This window comes from Macaca mulatta, chromosome 13 (assembly GCF_049350105.2).
Source record: "Macaca mulatta isolate MMU2019108-1 chromosome 13, T2T-MMU8v2.0, whole genome shotgun sequence".
NCBI classification, from domain to species: domain Eukaryota; kingdom Metazoa; phylum Chordata; class Mammalia; order Primates; family Cercopithecidae; genus Macaca; species Macaca mulatta.
The window spans coordinates 19,516,262-19,530,492 of record NC_133418.1 but is presented as its reverse complement, the minus strand read 5'-3'; the positions used below and the strand labels follow the sequence as shown (position 1 = coordinate 19,530,492).

At 54.7% G+C, this 14,231-nt stretch overlaps 1 protein-coding gene across 4 annotated transcripts in view; it reads left to right on the top strand.

Moving 5' to 3' along the window:
* Window positions 1–14,231, top strand: part of EDAR (ectodysplasin A receptor) — a 102,622-nt gene that overhangs the window by 55,858 nt on the left and 32,533 nt on the right. For all 4 annotated transcript variants that reach the window (XM_015113103.3, XM_028832289.2, XM_077958987.1 and 1 more), the window contains exons 2-5: window positions 1,065–1,133; window positions 1,843–1,965; window positions 2,669–2,850; window positions 8,611–8,696. In XM_015113103.3, the coding sequence (XP_014968589.2) occupies window positions 1,083–1,133; window positions 1,843–1,965; window positions 2,669–2,850; window positions 8,611–8,696 (442 nt within the window). In that variant the 5' untranslated portion in view covers window positions 1,065–1,082. The remainder of the gene's footprint in view (window positions 1–1,064; window positions 1,134–1,842; window positions 1,966–2,668; window positions 2,851–8,610; window positions 8,697–14,231) is intronic.

Here is a 14,231-nt window from a genome sequence, read left to right as displayed (position 1 = left end):
GGAATTAATTGGTTTTCATGACTAGTGGTGGCTTGCTAAGGACAAGAGGATGCTGAGGGTGAAAGGTCTTGGGGAGTTTGGGTTCCAGGGCCCAGTTGGGCTTCTGGTCTGAGTCAGTGGTTGATTCTAGAAGGTTCCTCACACAACCCAGCATCTAGAAGAGGACTTGCTGTTTTGTCATGGCAAGAGGACAGTGAACCAGAGTGCAGCCACTGGGGAATCTAGGCGACCACAAGTGCACATTATCTCTCTTTGTAGAGCCAGGCTAATTAATACCCAGACTCCCAAGTAAAATTGCTTTGTGTCAGAAACACAGGTCTCCATTCAGAAAGTGAAAAACCAAACAAGCAAAAAATAAATAAAAAAATAAAAAATAAAAAAATAAACCCACCTCTTCCTTCAAGGCAGTGCATTCGTGTAATATTAATAGTTGGTGAAAAGCATCAGAACACCTCAGCTGCAGCCATGCTCAGTCCCTTAAGTAGCTGTGTGACCCGGGGCAAGTCACTTAACCTCTCTGGGCTCCCACTATCTCAACTGTAAAGTTAGGTTGTTGGACTTGTCCACTTGGATGGACAACCTGTTCTTAACAGAGAGAGGGAAGAACCTTATGGTGGGGCTGGGAGAGCATTCAGAAGGGGCACAGACCAGAATCTGATTCCTGGCAGTCTCTCCCAGGGGTCCTCCTGTGTCCGGGGCCCAAAGGCCAGGACTGGCCTAGAGGACTCCAGACTTAAAGCTCATGTAAGGCTGGGTTTCTCCAAACCCTCTGAACACGAGAAACACAATTACTAACCTCAGGTTTAACCGTGGGCCCTCCATGTGCTCCCAGCCTTCTTTCAGGCTCCCTCCTGGGCGTGGCCGCGAGGCTGGGAAGGCCCCAGAATCAGCTCAAATGGCATGGGTACAGCTTCAGCTTCACGTCTGCCTTTTCTTTTAGGATGTATAGTTTCCCCTCTGTTTGCTGGAAGGCACTTTATATCCAGTGGGGTTAAATTACAGGTAGCCGGACCCCCGGTTGGGGGGCTACCGCCAGTGCCCAGCTAATGATGCATGTCTTTCAGGTAAGCCCTTGGGAGAGGATGGCCCATGTGGGGGACTACACGCAGACGCCCTGGCTCCCTGTCCTGGTGGTAAGTGGTCAGAGCCCCTCACTCTCACAGCGCCCTCATCCTGGTGATGGCTGGACTGTTTCTCAGCCTCCTCAGCCGTAAAATGGGAATGCTGGTCATAGTCCCTCCTTCACAGGGTTCTTCTGAGGGTGAAATGAAACCAGGCCTGCAAAGCACAGAACTTGGCCCCAAGCTGAAGTTAGATTGATTTCGTTGGTAGCTCCCTTCATAGGGTCTCAAGGATATAAACGCTCTTGAGTGCTTGTTTGTGGTGTGATACACACAGCCCAGTGTCTGTGTGATGAGCTCATGCTTAGGGGCCACACAGCTGAGAAAGACTTGAACGACTCAGACCCCCACCCCCATCCTCCTGGACATGCCGGCCTTCTGAGAAGCCACTGTATTAGAGGCTCAGTGGGGGACAGGGGTGCCTCCTCCATGACCTTGGCAAGTGCATTGACGAGGAGAATTCAGAGCAGGCCTTGATGGTGGGACGAGGCTTGGCCAGCAGGGGTGAGGCAGGGTGGTTCTAGTGGGGGCTGGCCGTGCCCAGGTGATCAACCAGGAGCCACTGGAGACTCAGCAGCAGTGAGCACTCACAAGCTGGCACCTTCCCAGACTGAGCCCCCACCACAGAGCACCCCCTTCCTATGTCAACCTTGGGCTCTTGGGGGAGTCACACATGTTTCTAAGGAGGTATGGAGGCCACAACACCCCTCTTTGTTGGCAGGTGTCTCTGATGTGCTCGGCCCGAGCGGAATACTCAAACTGCGGCGAGAACGAATACTACAACCAGACTACGGGGCTGTGCCAGGAGTGCCCCCCTTGTGGGCCAGGGGAGGAGCCCTACCTGGTAAGGACCCAGCCCTCCTGGGGCCTCGTGCGCTCTCAGGGGAGGCCTCCTGCTTGCGGCATTGGTGCCCTGAGCCTGCATTGCTGTATGAGAGGTCGCCAGGGTGTATCAAACCAGCCAGTCACACTCCCTGGACGTTGAGATTGACGGCGAGAGCTGCCGTGCACTCTCGGGCTGAGCATTTGTAAACAGATTTTTCAGCAGTTCTGCAATGTTTTTAAAGGACCACTTTCCCACTCTACCCTGATTAAACGAGCATCAGGTCATCTGATTGGAAGCAGGATTGAAATGTTCTCCAGTACTAGTACATTTTTTTCCTGAGTGCTGTATCTCCCTCCTCCTCTGGGCAAGCTAAGCACTAAGGGAAACCTCCAGGGTTTCAGCGTCTGGTTCTTGTAGCAAGCTGAGGAAAGTTAAATGCCAAGTGCTACCTGCACTGCCTAGGCATTCCAGCAGCTCGCTGAATTCACCTCAGGGAGGCTCAGAAGAGGGGCAGCGTCTAGAGAGTGGCAAGGAAAGGGACAAACCCGGAGCGTGAGCTGGTTCCTGGGGGCTTTGCAGTTAGGACAAGCCAGGAAACCGAGGCCCAGCAAGAGTAGCTTCCGGAGACAGCCGGCACGTCACTGCCCAAGGACCGTGGGCCGAGTCGGTGTGGTTTGGCTGCTGCACCTACCTGTGTCTCCTCTCTTCTTCCCCCGGCCAGTCCTGTGGTTACGGCACCAAAGACGAGGACTATGGCTGCGTCCCCTGCCCGGCGGAGAAATTTTCCAAAGGAGGCTACCAGATATGCAGGCGCCACAAAGACTGTGAGGGCTTCTTCCGGGCCACCGTGCTGACGCCGGGGGACATGGAGAACGACGCCGAGTGTGGCCCTTGTCTTCCTGGGTAAGCACAGGCCCTCCTGGCAAACCCGGGGATGCTTTCTGCAGAAAACCCCAAGGGGCTATGGGCAAGGACCTTGGGAACAGGGGGTCATGGACACTGCAGGCCTCAGTGCAGCCACACACCTGGCCTTGGTCCTGTCCCGCAAGGGGCAGCATCCAGGACGGAGAGTCCTGGCCCCTGTGGTGGACAGGCAGCCCATCAGGCTCTGCCTCTGTGTCTCCTAAGTGGCCATTAACCATCCTAATATCTTCTGACCACCAAAAGGAAGCAAATTGCTTGAATACTTACAATAGAGTAACACATGTGAAACACTTTGGGAAAAAGAAAACTAAAAGTTCATACAAAAGCAGTATCTTTAGTATTCTGGGAACACTGTGGGGACGCTATCAATAAAAATATTTGAGTCATATGATACTATAATCCCACCAAAATGATTATGCATCAGAGATTTTCCAAAAAAAAAAAAAAAAACTGAAAATGCAATTAGCCTGAAAGAGAGAAAGAAAATCTTCCTTTTTCCAGGCAGGACACCTCAGCAAGTTCTGCCAGGGACCAGGAAAATACACCGTCAATCCCCAGAAAATCCTGAGCCACGGCTATTGCTGCTTCCTCCCCCTAGTGGCCACAACGCATAATGCTTTGCAAAGGCTACAAATAGAGACTAAAAATAAAAGCAGTGGTGGTGTCCCTGGTACAGCTGGTACAGGTGGGAGAGGTGGCGGCAGTGATGAGGCCGGTGGGGATGGGGGAGATGACCACAGCTCAGTGCATAAGGCACACTCAGAGTGTCTTAGGAGTTGCAGAAGGACTTCTCACCTCATGGCTGGGGAGGTAGTGTCAGCAGGGGTCTTGGGAGATTTGTGGAGGTGATACCTGGATGAGTTAGGCTAAGAAGTAGGACAGAGGCCTACAGGTGGAGATGCTGACGCCAGAGCTCAGAGGGCTGGGCAGCTGGGCAGCGCCTGGGACTCTGATTGGGTCCCTGTGGCCGGAGCAAGAGTTGCACACCTGGAGGTGTGCACAAGCCGGGGAGGAGGGCAGGGACCAGATGGAACCAGGCTCTGGAAACCACCGCTGAAGACTTGAACCTTCAGCTTGAAGCCGATGCAGGTCAGCACACAGACTGCTGAGCCAGGTAGGACACAGCAGGACGTCCTTCTGGAAGCTTCTGGAAGCAGCGAGGGACATGGCTGAGCCCGGAAAGCCTAGAGCCCTGGGACCAGGGGTGCTGTGGGCAGGGAGAGGGCTGGAGCAGAGGCGTTGGGGGTAGAGGAGAGGAAGAATCTGAGAGCCCCCTGAAAGAGAGCACTGACCAGGGGTGCAGATGGCACACAGCAGGGGAAAGAGATTCAGAAGAGGACACTCAGGTGTCTCCGTGACTGGCCGTGTGGAAAGAGTGCCACTTGATCAGCCGCAGAAGGCAGGAGCCGGAGGGTGCTTGGTGGGGAGGTGGAGGGAGGATAGAGGCTGTGTGTGTGGAATTTGAGGGGACTGTGGGACATCCAGACCTAGATAGCTAACCCAGAGACGGCCTGAAGCTCCAGGTGGAGATTCAGAGCTGGGAAGTCAGCTACGCACTCAGGGTGCTGGGAGCAGCTGTGGTAGAAGAGTTCCCCAGGAGGCAAATTCCCCCTGCAGGGAGAGGGCGGGTGCACCACGCAACCTCGCTGATCTGTGCTGCTGGCTCTGGCCTGGCTACGGTTCAGATCCGAGAAGGTGTCCACCAGTACTCGAAGGCCAGGGCTGACTCTGTGGCCTGAAGACAACATGCTTGGTTCTGATACATTTACTAGAAAGTGTGTAATGTCTAAAGAAGTTGGACGCTGGAAGGGTGGTGAGCTCCCTGCCTCTGGAAGGATTCAGGTGAATGTGGACGGCCATCTGCAGAATTAGTGGGCAGGCTGCTCTCTGGGCTTTTAACATTCTTTCCAGTGCTGGAATCTTGATGCCTCCTGCCCTGCTCCGTGGGACAGTGACCTGCTCAGTCCACACCACCCTCAGCACCCAGGACATAGCAAGGCCCAGCACACTTGCTGGGCAGGCAAGGGACCCAGTGCAGAGACACCCTCAGCACGCGCCTCAGAGCGCCTTCGCACTGCACAGGGGTGCAGACGATGGGAACAGTTTCCAGGCTGGCTCCACGATGTGCTGTGTCTGCTCAAATCATCGCTGCCAGTCCCAACGCCACCAAAATTGAAAGCCCCCACCTTGCCTCCGAATCCCAGCTCCTCTTAGGGGCTCATGCCGCCCCCTCTACTGCAGACAAGGCTTCCCCACGGTAGGACCCTGGAGGCCCCACTTCCTCTTGTGAGGCTGTGATGCTGTGTCACAGAGGAGGATCACAGGAGTCTTGGCAGACCGGTGTGACTAGCTCCATGAAAGGCTGCGTTCATTCCTGAATCCGAGTGGCTGTCAGGCTACGGATGCGAATTGCCTCGTCCCAGTGTGTCCTGGGCCCCGGCCGCTGCCTGTGGTTTGGTTTGGCAGGTACTCCTCCTGATGCTCCGCCCTCCCGGCTGTGTGGCCAGGACACTCGCTGAACAATGAGCAGCACCTGAGGCTTTCCTGTGGGGAGAGGTTGTGTGGGAGGACCTGGGAACCGAAACAGGAGGAAAGCAGGAGAGAGAGGTTACGTTTCCCCACCTCTCCAGGGCGCCTTCTCACCCCGGAGGATTCGCCAGCCGTGGTTCTGGATGGCAGGGGCAGGGGGCAGGACACAGCGGCTCTGCACTCGTTCTGCACACCAACATGGCTGGAGGAAAATGAACATCTGGGAACCTGCGGCGTCCCTTACAGGCATGAGAGTTCTGAAGAAAGGAACTCTCTGGGAAAATCTATATCTACTGACTGAGAGAAAGTCCGTCCCTAAACAACAGATCGTAGGGGACCCAATTAAACTGACTCTTGTCCTGGGCTGTACACCTTAATCAACCAATATAGAACAGAGGTCGGGGGACCTAGGAAGAAAGCCAAATATGGATCAAAATGTAGGAAATTAGACCTTTCCAGAAAGACGAAGGGAGCAGACACTCTGTAGCTGGGCCAGAGATCCCTAAATGAACACCTGATTTCGGGTTGGTGACAAGCTCAGGCAGAAAAAGATAGGCACGTGTTCCTCGTTGCTGTGCAGCCCAGGATGAGAGACCCAGGTGTAAGCCACACCGTGCGGAGTTTAGGCTAGTCCCACAGAGAGAACCTAACATTTAGAAATGTTGTGTGCAGTAGTACGTGCTAGAAAACGGTGGCTTCTCCTTGTCAGGAGGCACTGAACACTCACGGGGTGAGGAAGCACAGTTTCATAACAGCCTCTTGGAGCCAATGTGTTTTTAAAAGTTTATCACCGGCCAGGCACAGTGCCTCAGGCCTGTAATTCCAATGCTTTGGGAGGCCAAGGCAGGTGGATCGCTTGAGGTCAGGACTTCGAGACCAGCCTGGCCAACTGGTGAAACCCCGTCTCTACTAAAGATGCAAAAATTAGCCAGGCATCATGATGCATGCCTGTAATCCCAGCTACTTGGGAGGCTGAGGCAGGAGAATTGCTTGCACCTGGGAGGTGGAAGTTGCAGTGAGCCAAGATTGCTCCTCTGCACTCCAGCCTGGGTAACAGAGGGAGACTCTATCTCAGGAAAAAAAAAAAAGAAAAAGTTTATTACCTTTCAATATTCCTTAACTGAGTGACTGGATAGGTTGCATAGCTGTACCCATGCACATGACCCCCACGGATGAGGGTGGCCAGCCTGTGACAGAAGGTGCCTGGGTTCCCAGGACAAGCCAAAGACGCAGTTGTGGGACAGAGCCACCGCCCTCCCCATGCTCAGAATGTAGTGGCCCCAGTGGGCACCCATCCTACGGCCGGGTGTTCTGCACCCACCGTGTGGCCGTGGAGCATCACCCATGACAGAGAGCAAGCCCGGCACCTGGGGTGTGAACGAGGATGGGCAGAGAGGCCTTCTGGGGCCTCTGTCCACCTCAGCATCCAGGTTCCACAGAGAAGAACTTGGCATCATTCATTCATTCAGCCAGTGTTTACAGAGAACCATCCTTCCTCAGTGCCTAGCACAAGGTCCAAGGAAATATAGATGTGAACAAGGCTTGCCCTGGAGGGCCTCCGAGTCCAGGAGCGGGACCAATCCCCCTAGGTGGGAGAGAGAATGCCTGGAGGCAGAGTGAGAAAAGGTGGAGGAGGCGAGGGACGAGGAGGTGACGCACGGAGGAGGTGAGATGGGGAGTAGGGGGCCGCCTAGGAGCCCGAGATGTTTCTCAGAAGTGTCAGCTTGGGCTGGGGACATTAGAAAGCTGCAGGTGGACCTGGTCTGGCCCACATGCCCGTGAGCTCACAAGGCCAGGTGGCAGACACGTGCCTTGGCCTGCCTCATAGAAAGAGGTGGCTTCTGGAGGGCAGAAGGTAGATTTGCGAGAGGCTTAGCTGTAAAACTGGCTGTCGTGGCTTCTCTGGGAGGTGTTTTGAGATTGGTTAATTAATGTTTACAAGATACACAGGGATCTGAGGATAAAGGGCTTTGAGGGAGAGCAGGCAATTATGGTCCTAACATTACTGGTAACAGTCCAGGCTCAGGAAGGCAGGAGCCCACAGACCCCCGCGCCAGGTTGCTGCTTAGCACTACCATCAGCAGGGGCCTCTGTGGGGCCTGGCTAATAAAAAAGAGATTAGAAAACAGTCATGGAAATATTCCTTCTCATCCCAGCTCTTGAATCGCAATAGGGAAAGCATTGGCGCCACTCATGTTATTTAATCAACTTCTCACCTTGTGACAAATGGCTCCACGCTCTCCGCTGAGCATTTGTTTATGGAAAATGGGCCCAGCCTAGGGTAGGAGCCACAGCCTGCAGAGGGAAGGCGCCCAAGCTGGGAGCCCCAAGGAGAGGGTGGTGCCAGCAGAGGCTGTGCCTGGGAGTGGGGCAGCCGCAGGGAGCACAGGCACAGGGCAGACCCCTGAGAGCAGGACCTGAGCCATCATATAGCCACGGGGCTGGCGCTGTGACATCGGGGAGCTGAAAGACAAAATGGAGCATCACTGGGAGCTGAAGGACTTCAAACGGAGCTACTGTGAATGATTTGTTCCTTGCGCTGTATGTGCAACCCCAGCGTAAAGGCTTTGCTCTTCCAAGGGTGTCTTCCGTAAAGTGCTTCCTGAGGAGGAGGTACTTGCAACCTGGTTGTGTTGCCAGCTGTCATGAGGGCCACCTGCATTGACCTCTCTGGACAGCACAACTGTCTCCTGCAGCTGCACTCTGGTGGCATTCAGCAGCAATGCAGATGGCCTGGGAGTTCCACATGTCCCAGAGGCACACTCACGCCCGTAATCCCAGCAGGCTGCAGGCTCTGGGGAGGGCGCCCACCGAGGGCGTGTTCCTCCTCCAGGAGGGTCTGGCCTTGGTTGGTGTGACCCCTGGGGGGCTAAGCAGGGCCTACATGTGGGGGCACGGGGATATTTCTGGTGGATGATGGTGATGGCACACACACTAAACACAGCCACCAGAGAGAGGAACCAGAAAGGGGCTGAGATTAAAAGAAAGGCCCACACTGGCGGCTCAATATTGTTAAAAGAATGCTCCATTTTAATACAGGCTGAAACCCCAAGGAAACTGAGTGGACAGAGCGGGCGGCTGACTGGACGTGGCCTCATGCCCAACTTGGATTGTGGGCCTGCAGACCGGCCGCCGTGCTCTCTGTGCCAGTCCCTGCCTGCGTGCTGTCCAGCTCACCTGTCTCTGTTTTGTCTTGTCTCTCCCCCATAGCTACTACATGCTGGAGAACAGACCCAGGAACATCTACGGCATGGTCTGCTACTCCTGCCTCCTGGCGCCCCCCAACACCAAGGAATGTGAGTGTCTTTGTCCTCCCACCAGCACGGTATTTGTTCAGCACGGGTCTCTTTCACTAGAGAGGGTGTAGGAAGCAGCCGGTCCTGGCACCTGGACAAGGTGAATCACAGTAACAGCATTAGTGAAAGTGTGCCTGTGGCCTGTCTAGACAGGTCTATGAAGGCAGGGAGGTCTGCCACAGCTGAGCCTTGAGTCAGAGGCTGAGGTGCTAGTGCAGGTTGGCCACCGGCTACCTGACAAGTCACTTAACCTCCATGAGCCTCGGTTTTCTCATCTGTAATGTGGGGGTACTAACATCTGACCTACCAATCTCACATGGTTATTGTAAAAACCAAGGAGATCACAGAGGCGAAGTACTACTATTTTGCAAAGTACTACGAAGCGCTAGGTGAGAATGAGGCCAAGGAAAATCTAAATGTGATCACAATTAATGAAACCGATTCCACAAAGCACATGTTAACAGTCTCAGGAGTTTATAATCCTGCCTTGGGGTGTTTCTGTCCTGTTCTTTCAGTCTGGCTTTCATGGGCATCTGTTTATGAGGAAGGGCCAGGTACCTCTGCCTCAGAGGAATGTACTGGGTGGACTCTTGGATGTGTGGTCTGGGAGAGACGAAGGCAGGTAGGACAGGCAGCTGGGAGGAAGCTGGGTGTCTGGTCCCGGGCTGCAGGAGCACTTGCCACCCTCTGGCTCCTTCAAGGCTGGAGGAGCAGCTGACCCTGGGACCCTGCCTCTCTTTGCTCTCCGTAAGGCCCCACTACCCCCGTGTCTCGTAATAATGTTGTCCAGGAGAAAGAGGGCCTGCATCTTACCACGCTGGAAGGAAGGGAGGAGCAGGAATGGGGTGCAGCATGTCCTCCCTCCTTCTGGTCAAGTCAGGAGGAGGGTTCTGTGCTGTGGGCTGTGCTGCAGGGAGAGCCATTCTGTCCCTTCCAAATCACTGAAGTGCATGAGCCCTGCACCAGTGGGTTTGCTCATCTTCAAAACCATTTCCCTTGCCAGCCGTATGCTAATTAATTCACAAATTAGAGGAGGCCGCAGCTCGGCTGCCAGCCTGACCCATGGTGGAGCCAGCTGCCATGGCCCACGTGTCCTCTGTGGGGATCTAGGCTGACTCAAGGCCAGATCATTGTGGGATGAAGAACCAGTCTGGAAAGATGTCAGACACTCCCTACCTATTCGGAAAAGCATCTTTGCCTGTGGAACCTGGGAGAAGAGCAGCCCTCCTCAGGGGCCCTTCTGTTCCAGAGCTCTCACACGGCGCAGCCTTCCGTGTCCAATGTGGCAGCCAGAATAGACTCGAGTTGCGGCAGGGGCGCCTCTCTAAGTCCAGCAGTGAGGTCTGTCACATGTGGAAAGCAAGCACAGTCCCCTGAGTCCTGAAGATTTTAAAGATGAGCGCACCCCACTCCCACCTCCTGCCCTTGCCTGCTTAACGGAAAGCCGGCTCCCAGGAAGGCCTTGGGGTAGGGCCTTAGAATCCAGCCCTGAGGGAGATCAGCGGAGAAATAGACAGTCCTGCTGTGTTCTCGTTAGAAGCCCCTTGGGCAAGGCCCCAGGCCTCAGCTTGCCCATCTGGGAAATGGGGAGATGCGGCCAGCTAGGCCTTGGGGTGGATGGACCCCTGCCTGGCTCGGGGCCTCAGTGTGAATGCCAAACAGAGTGATGCTCTCCACCTCTGGGCCTGCACTGGTCTCAATCCAGAGATCTTTTTACCCCGGGCACCTGCCCAGCAGTCAGCAAAACGTCAGAGCTAGAAAGCCGCGTGGAGTCACTGAGACCCACACACAGGACCGTCATCAGCAGCCTCACCCTGGACAGCCAGGGATTCAGGAAACATTTCATCAGGAGTCTGAAATTGCCAACTAGCTGCCCAGGTCCAGCAGGCCCTGTCTTCCTCAAACCCATGGTTGTGGTCAAGAGCACCTCCTCCCCTCTGTTTTCTTGATTTACCTGGGCCCTCGCCAAACGAAATTCACATCCTTGGTACTCTGTAGCAACAAATGGTGGATTATGCAAACCACAGTCAGACTTGCCAAGAGCCCCTGACTGAGGATGACACACACCTTAGGAGAGCTGCAGCAGACAATGGGTCGCAGCTGCAGGGGAGGCACCAGCCAGGAGTGAGCCCAGGTCAGTGCCAGGGTCTCCCCAGCCTAGGAGTGCCCACAGTGCTCCCCCACACCTCCTGGACTCGAACCCCACGCTGAGGCACCTGTGCAGTGCAATCACCTCCTATCCTAAAAGAGATGGCGGCTTCTCTGCATCTCTGTGAAGCAGAGGGTTTCAGGGGGGTGATTCTCAGGGGAGCACCATGGGAGTTTCTTACGACTCCAATTGCTGGGCCCCCCCTCCCCCGATTCATCAGGTCTGGATGAACCAGAGAATGTACCTTTTTAGCAAGTTTGGGAACCACTAGGGTAGGTTATGAGCCTGCTCTGGAGCTTCAGTGCCTGAGTTAAACGAATTATCTCACCTCCCGGAGCCTCCATGTCCTCTCCTGCCCAGGGCAGCTCCCAGTGGTGCCCACTGCCCAGGCTGCTGTGTGGCTCAGGGGCAATTTTGCCCACCGTATCCACCCAGAAGCACATCGTGAGTGCCCCAGGGTGTTAATTAATGTGATGCAGCCCTCAAATAATCCTGAGGAGAAATGAAAAAGCAACGTATATTTTCCTTTAAAATGGAATAAAATCATTCCAGTTTCTGGGGTTGCCAAGTAACAAGAGGGAAATCAAAGAGGACAGACGTCAGATTGTAGATCAGTCCTGGCTGTGGGTTGGTTGTCACCTTGGATTAAAACATGCTCACCCCCAGCTCTGAGCCTGTACTCAGTGACTGCAATACTGTGGAGCCCTGTAGCCCGGTGAAAAGAGATGAAAAGGCCTTCGGTTATTTTTCAGTTAAATTACAGAGCAAGACGTACTTGGGGCGACCAGAGCTTTCTGGTTTTCTGTTTTCCCTGCACCATCCTGCATAAATGGATCTGTGTTGTAATGACAGTGCGGGCAGCGAGGTCAACACGTTGCCCTGGCGTAATAGAGAGGAAGATAGGGTCCAGCATCAGGCTTGGGTTTCATTACAAGTGATCACCCCTGGGAAAGTTTCTCATCTTCAGACTGGGGACATGATTGTTGGGAGGAGAGGTGTGATGGCATGGGCAATGCATGTGGAGTGCCCACTCCAGGGCCAGGCACTGGGCACTGACCAGAGATGAAGTATCCCAGCCCAGCAGGCGGCATGGCTCCACAGCCCGTGAGCTGGCCTGCATTTTCCTCACTGACCAGGGGTGCAGACGGCACACAGCAGGGGAAAGAGATTCAGAAGAGGACGCTCAGGTGTCTCCGTGACTGGCCATGTGGACATGGTGCCACTTGCTCAGCTGCAGAAGGCAGGGGCAAGAGGGTGCTTAGTGGGGACGTGGAGGGAAGATAGAGACTCTGTGTGTGGAATTTGAGGCGACTGTGGGAAATCCAGACCGAGATAGCTAACCCAGAGATGGCCTGAAGCTCCAGGCGGAGATCCAGGGCTGGGAAGTCAGCTACGCACTCAGGGTGCTGGGAACACTGGGCAGAAGGCCTCCCCATGAGGCAGCTTCCTAGTGCGGAGAGAGGGCGGGTGCACCACGGAGCCTCGTCGACCTACACTGCCGGTTCTAGCCTGGCTACGGTTCAGACCCGAGAGGGCGCCCCAGGGCCTGGGACACTGGGCAGCAGAAATCCCTCCCTAGAAAGAATGGTCAGGGTCGGGTGCGGTGGCTCACCCCTGAAATCCCAGCACCTTGGGAGGCCTAGGCGGGTGGATCACCTGAGGTCAGGGGTTCAAGATCAGCCTGACCAACATGGAGAAACCCCATCTCTACTAAAAATACAAAATTAACTGGGCATGATGGCGCATGCCTGTCATCCCAGCTACTCAGGAGGCTGAGGAGGAGAATCGCTTGAACCTGGGAGGTGGAGGTTGCAGTGAACTGAGATTGCGCCATTGTACTCCAGCCTGGGCAACAAGAGCGAAACTCTGTCTCTAAATAAGTAAATAAATAAATAGCAGTCAGAGGGTTAAGATTGCAATAGCCTGGCAGCTGTTTTCTTATCATCGGTGATGCAGGCCCCCGAGGCAAAGCCCGAGTAGGCTGGCCTTTTGGAGAAATCTCTGCTACTCTGCGTACTCCATGGTTTCCATCTCTCGTGCCTGGGTGCCCTACTGTGATGCGAAACAGCAAGCACCTCCCCTCAGGTGTGATGCGGGCTTCCCAGCCTCCCAGACACCAGCGTTCAGCTGCTCCTGGCGCAGAGCCTCTCAGACCTGACTGCGCACACATCTCCAGGGACCCGCTGAGCAATGGATTCTGACACAGCGGGTCCCGGTGGGCCCGAGACTCAGCATTTCTAGCAGGTTCCCATGGAATCCCACTTGGAGCAGCTAGGGAGTCTCTGCTGAGTCTGCCCACAGTTCAGAATCTGCCACTAGGGGGTACACAGCCAGTGCCACAGTCTGGGACCCCTTGTCGACAGCTGTAAGAGTCAATAAACAGATCATTCCTAAAAACGCAATCTTTTACCCTCTGCAGAGAACCCCAGCAAGCCTCTAATGCATACTGGTGAGGTTCCAAATTGTGTGGATTAACAGACCTCAAAGGCCCCCATATGAGCTATTGTGGCTGTGAATGGAGGCGTAGCTCCCTCCGGCCATGTGCTTCTGGCTGGCTGAGGCTTCCTGGGGAAGGGGAACACAGTGCCTGGCAGGACGCTTCCCGGAGTCACCGCTGCCTCAAACTCCACGGCGAGCTAGGCAGAACCAGTCCCTGCTCATTTTCACCACCGCTGCCTCGAACTCCACGGCGAGCTAGGCAGAACCAGTCCCTGCTCATTTTCACTTTGTTTATTTTATTTTATTTTTTTTGAGACAGATTCTTGCTCTGTCACCCAGGCTGGAGTGCAGTGGTGTGATCTCGGCTCACTGCAACCTCCGCCTCGTGGGTTCAAGTGATTCTCCTGCCTCAGCCTCCTGAGTAGCTAGGACTACAGGTGTGTGCCACCACCCCCAGCTAATTATTTTTTTGTATTTGTAGTAGAGATGGGGTTTCACCATGTTGGCCAGAATGGTCTCGATCTCCTGACCTCGTGATCTGCCCGCCTCAGCCTCCCAAAGTGCTGGGATTACAGACGTGAGCCACCTGGCCTGGTCTTATTTTCACTTTAATATAGGCCTTATATGGACATTTTTGCCTGTTTTCTGGGACTGCAGTTCATACCAGCTTTTATCAAACACCCCAGCTTTGCTTATTCAAAACTCGGGTGCACATGGAAGTGTACGAGGGGAGATGGACCCGCAGTTGGCCACCCAGCAGAGACCCATGGAGCACCTTCCACTTAACAGGCATCCCAAGAGGCAGATGAACCGAAACACACAGCACACAGTGGAACGGGCGGAAAGCTCCAGACACTGTATATTTGGTTAGTGAGGAGTTAATCCTCAGTAGACAGGCGTAGACCCCGGCCCAGGAGAACCTGCACGCAGGTGCAGGGGGTGCCAGT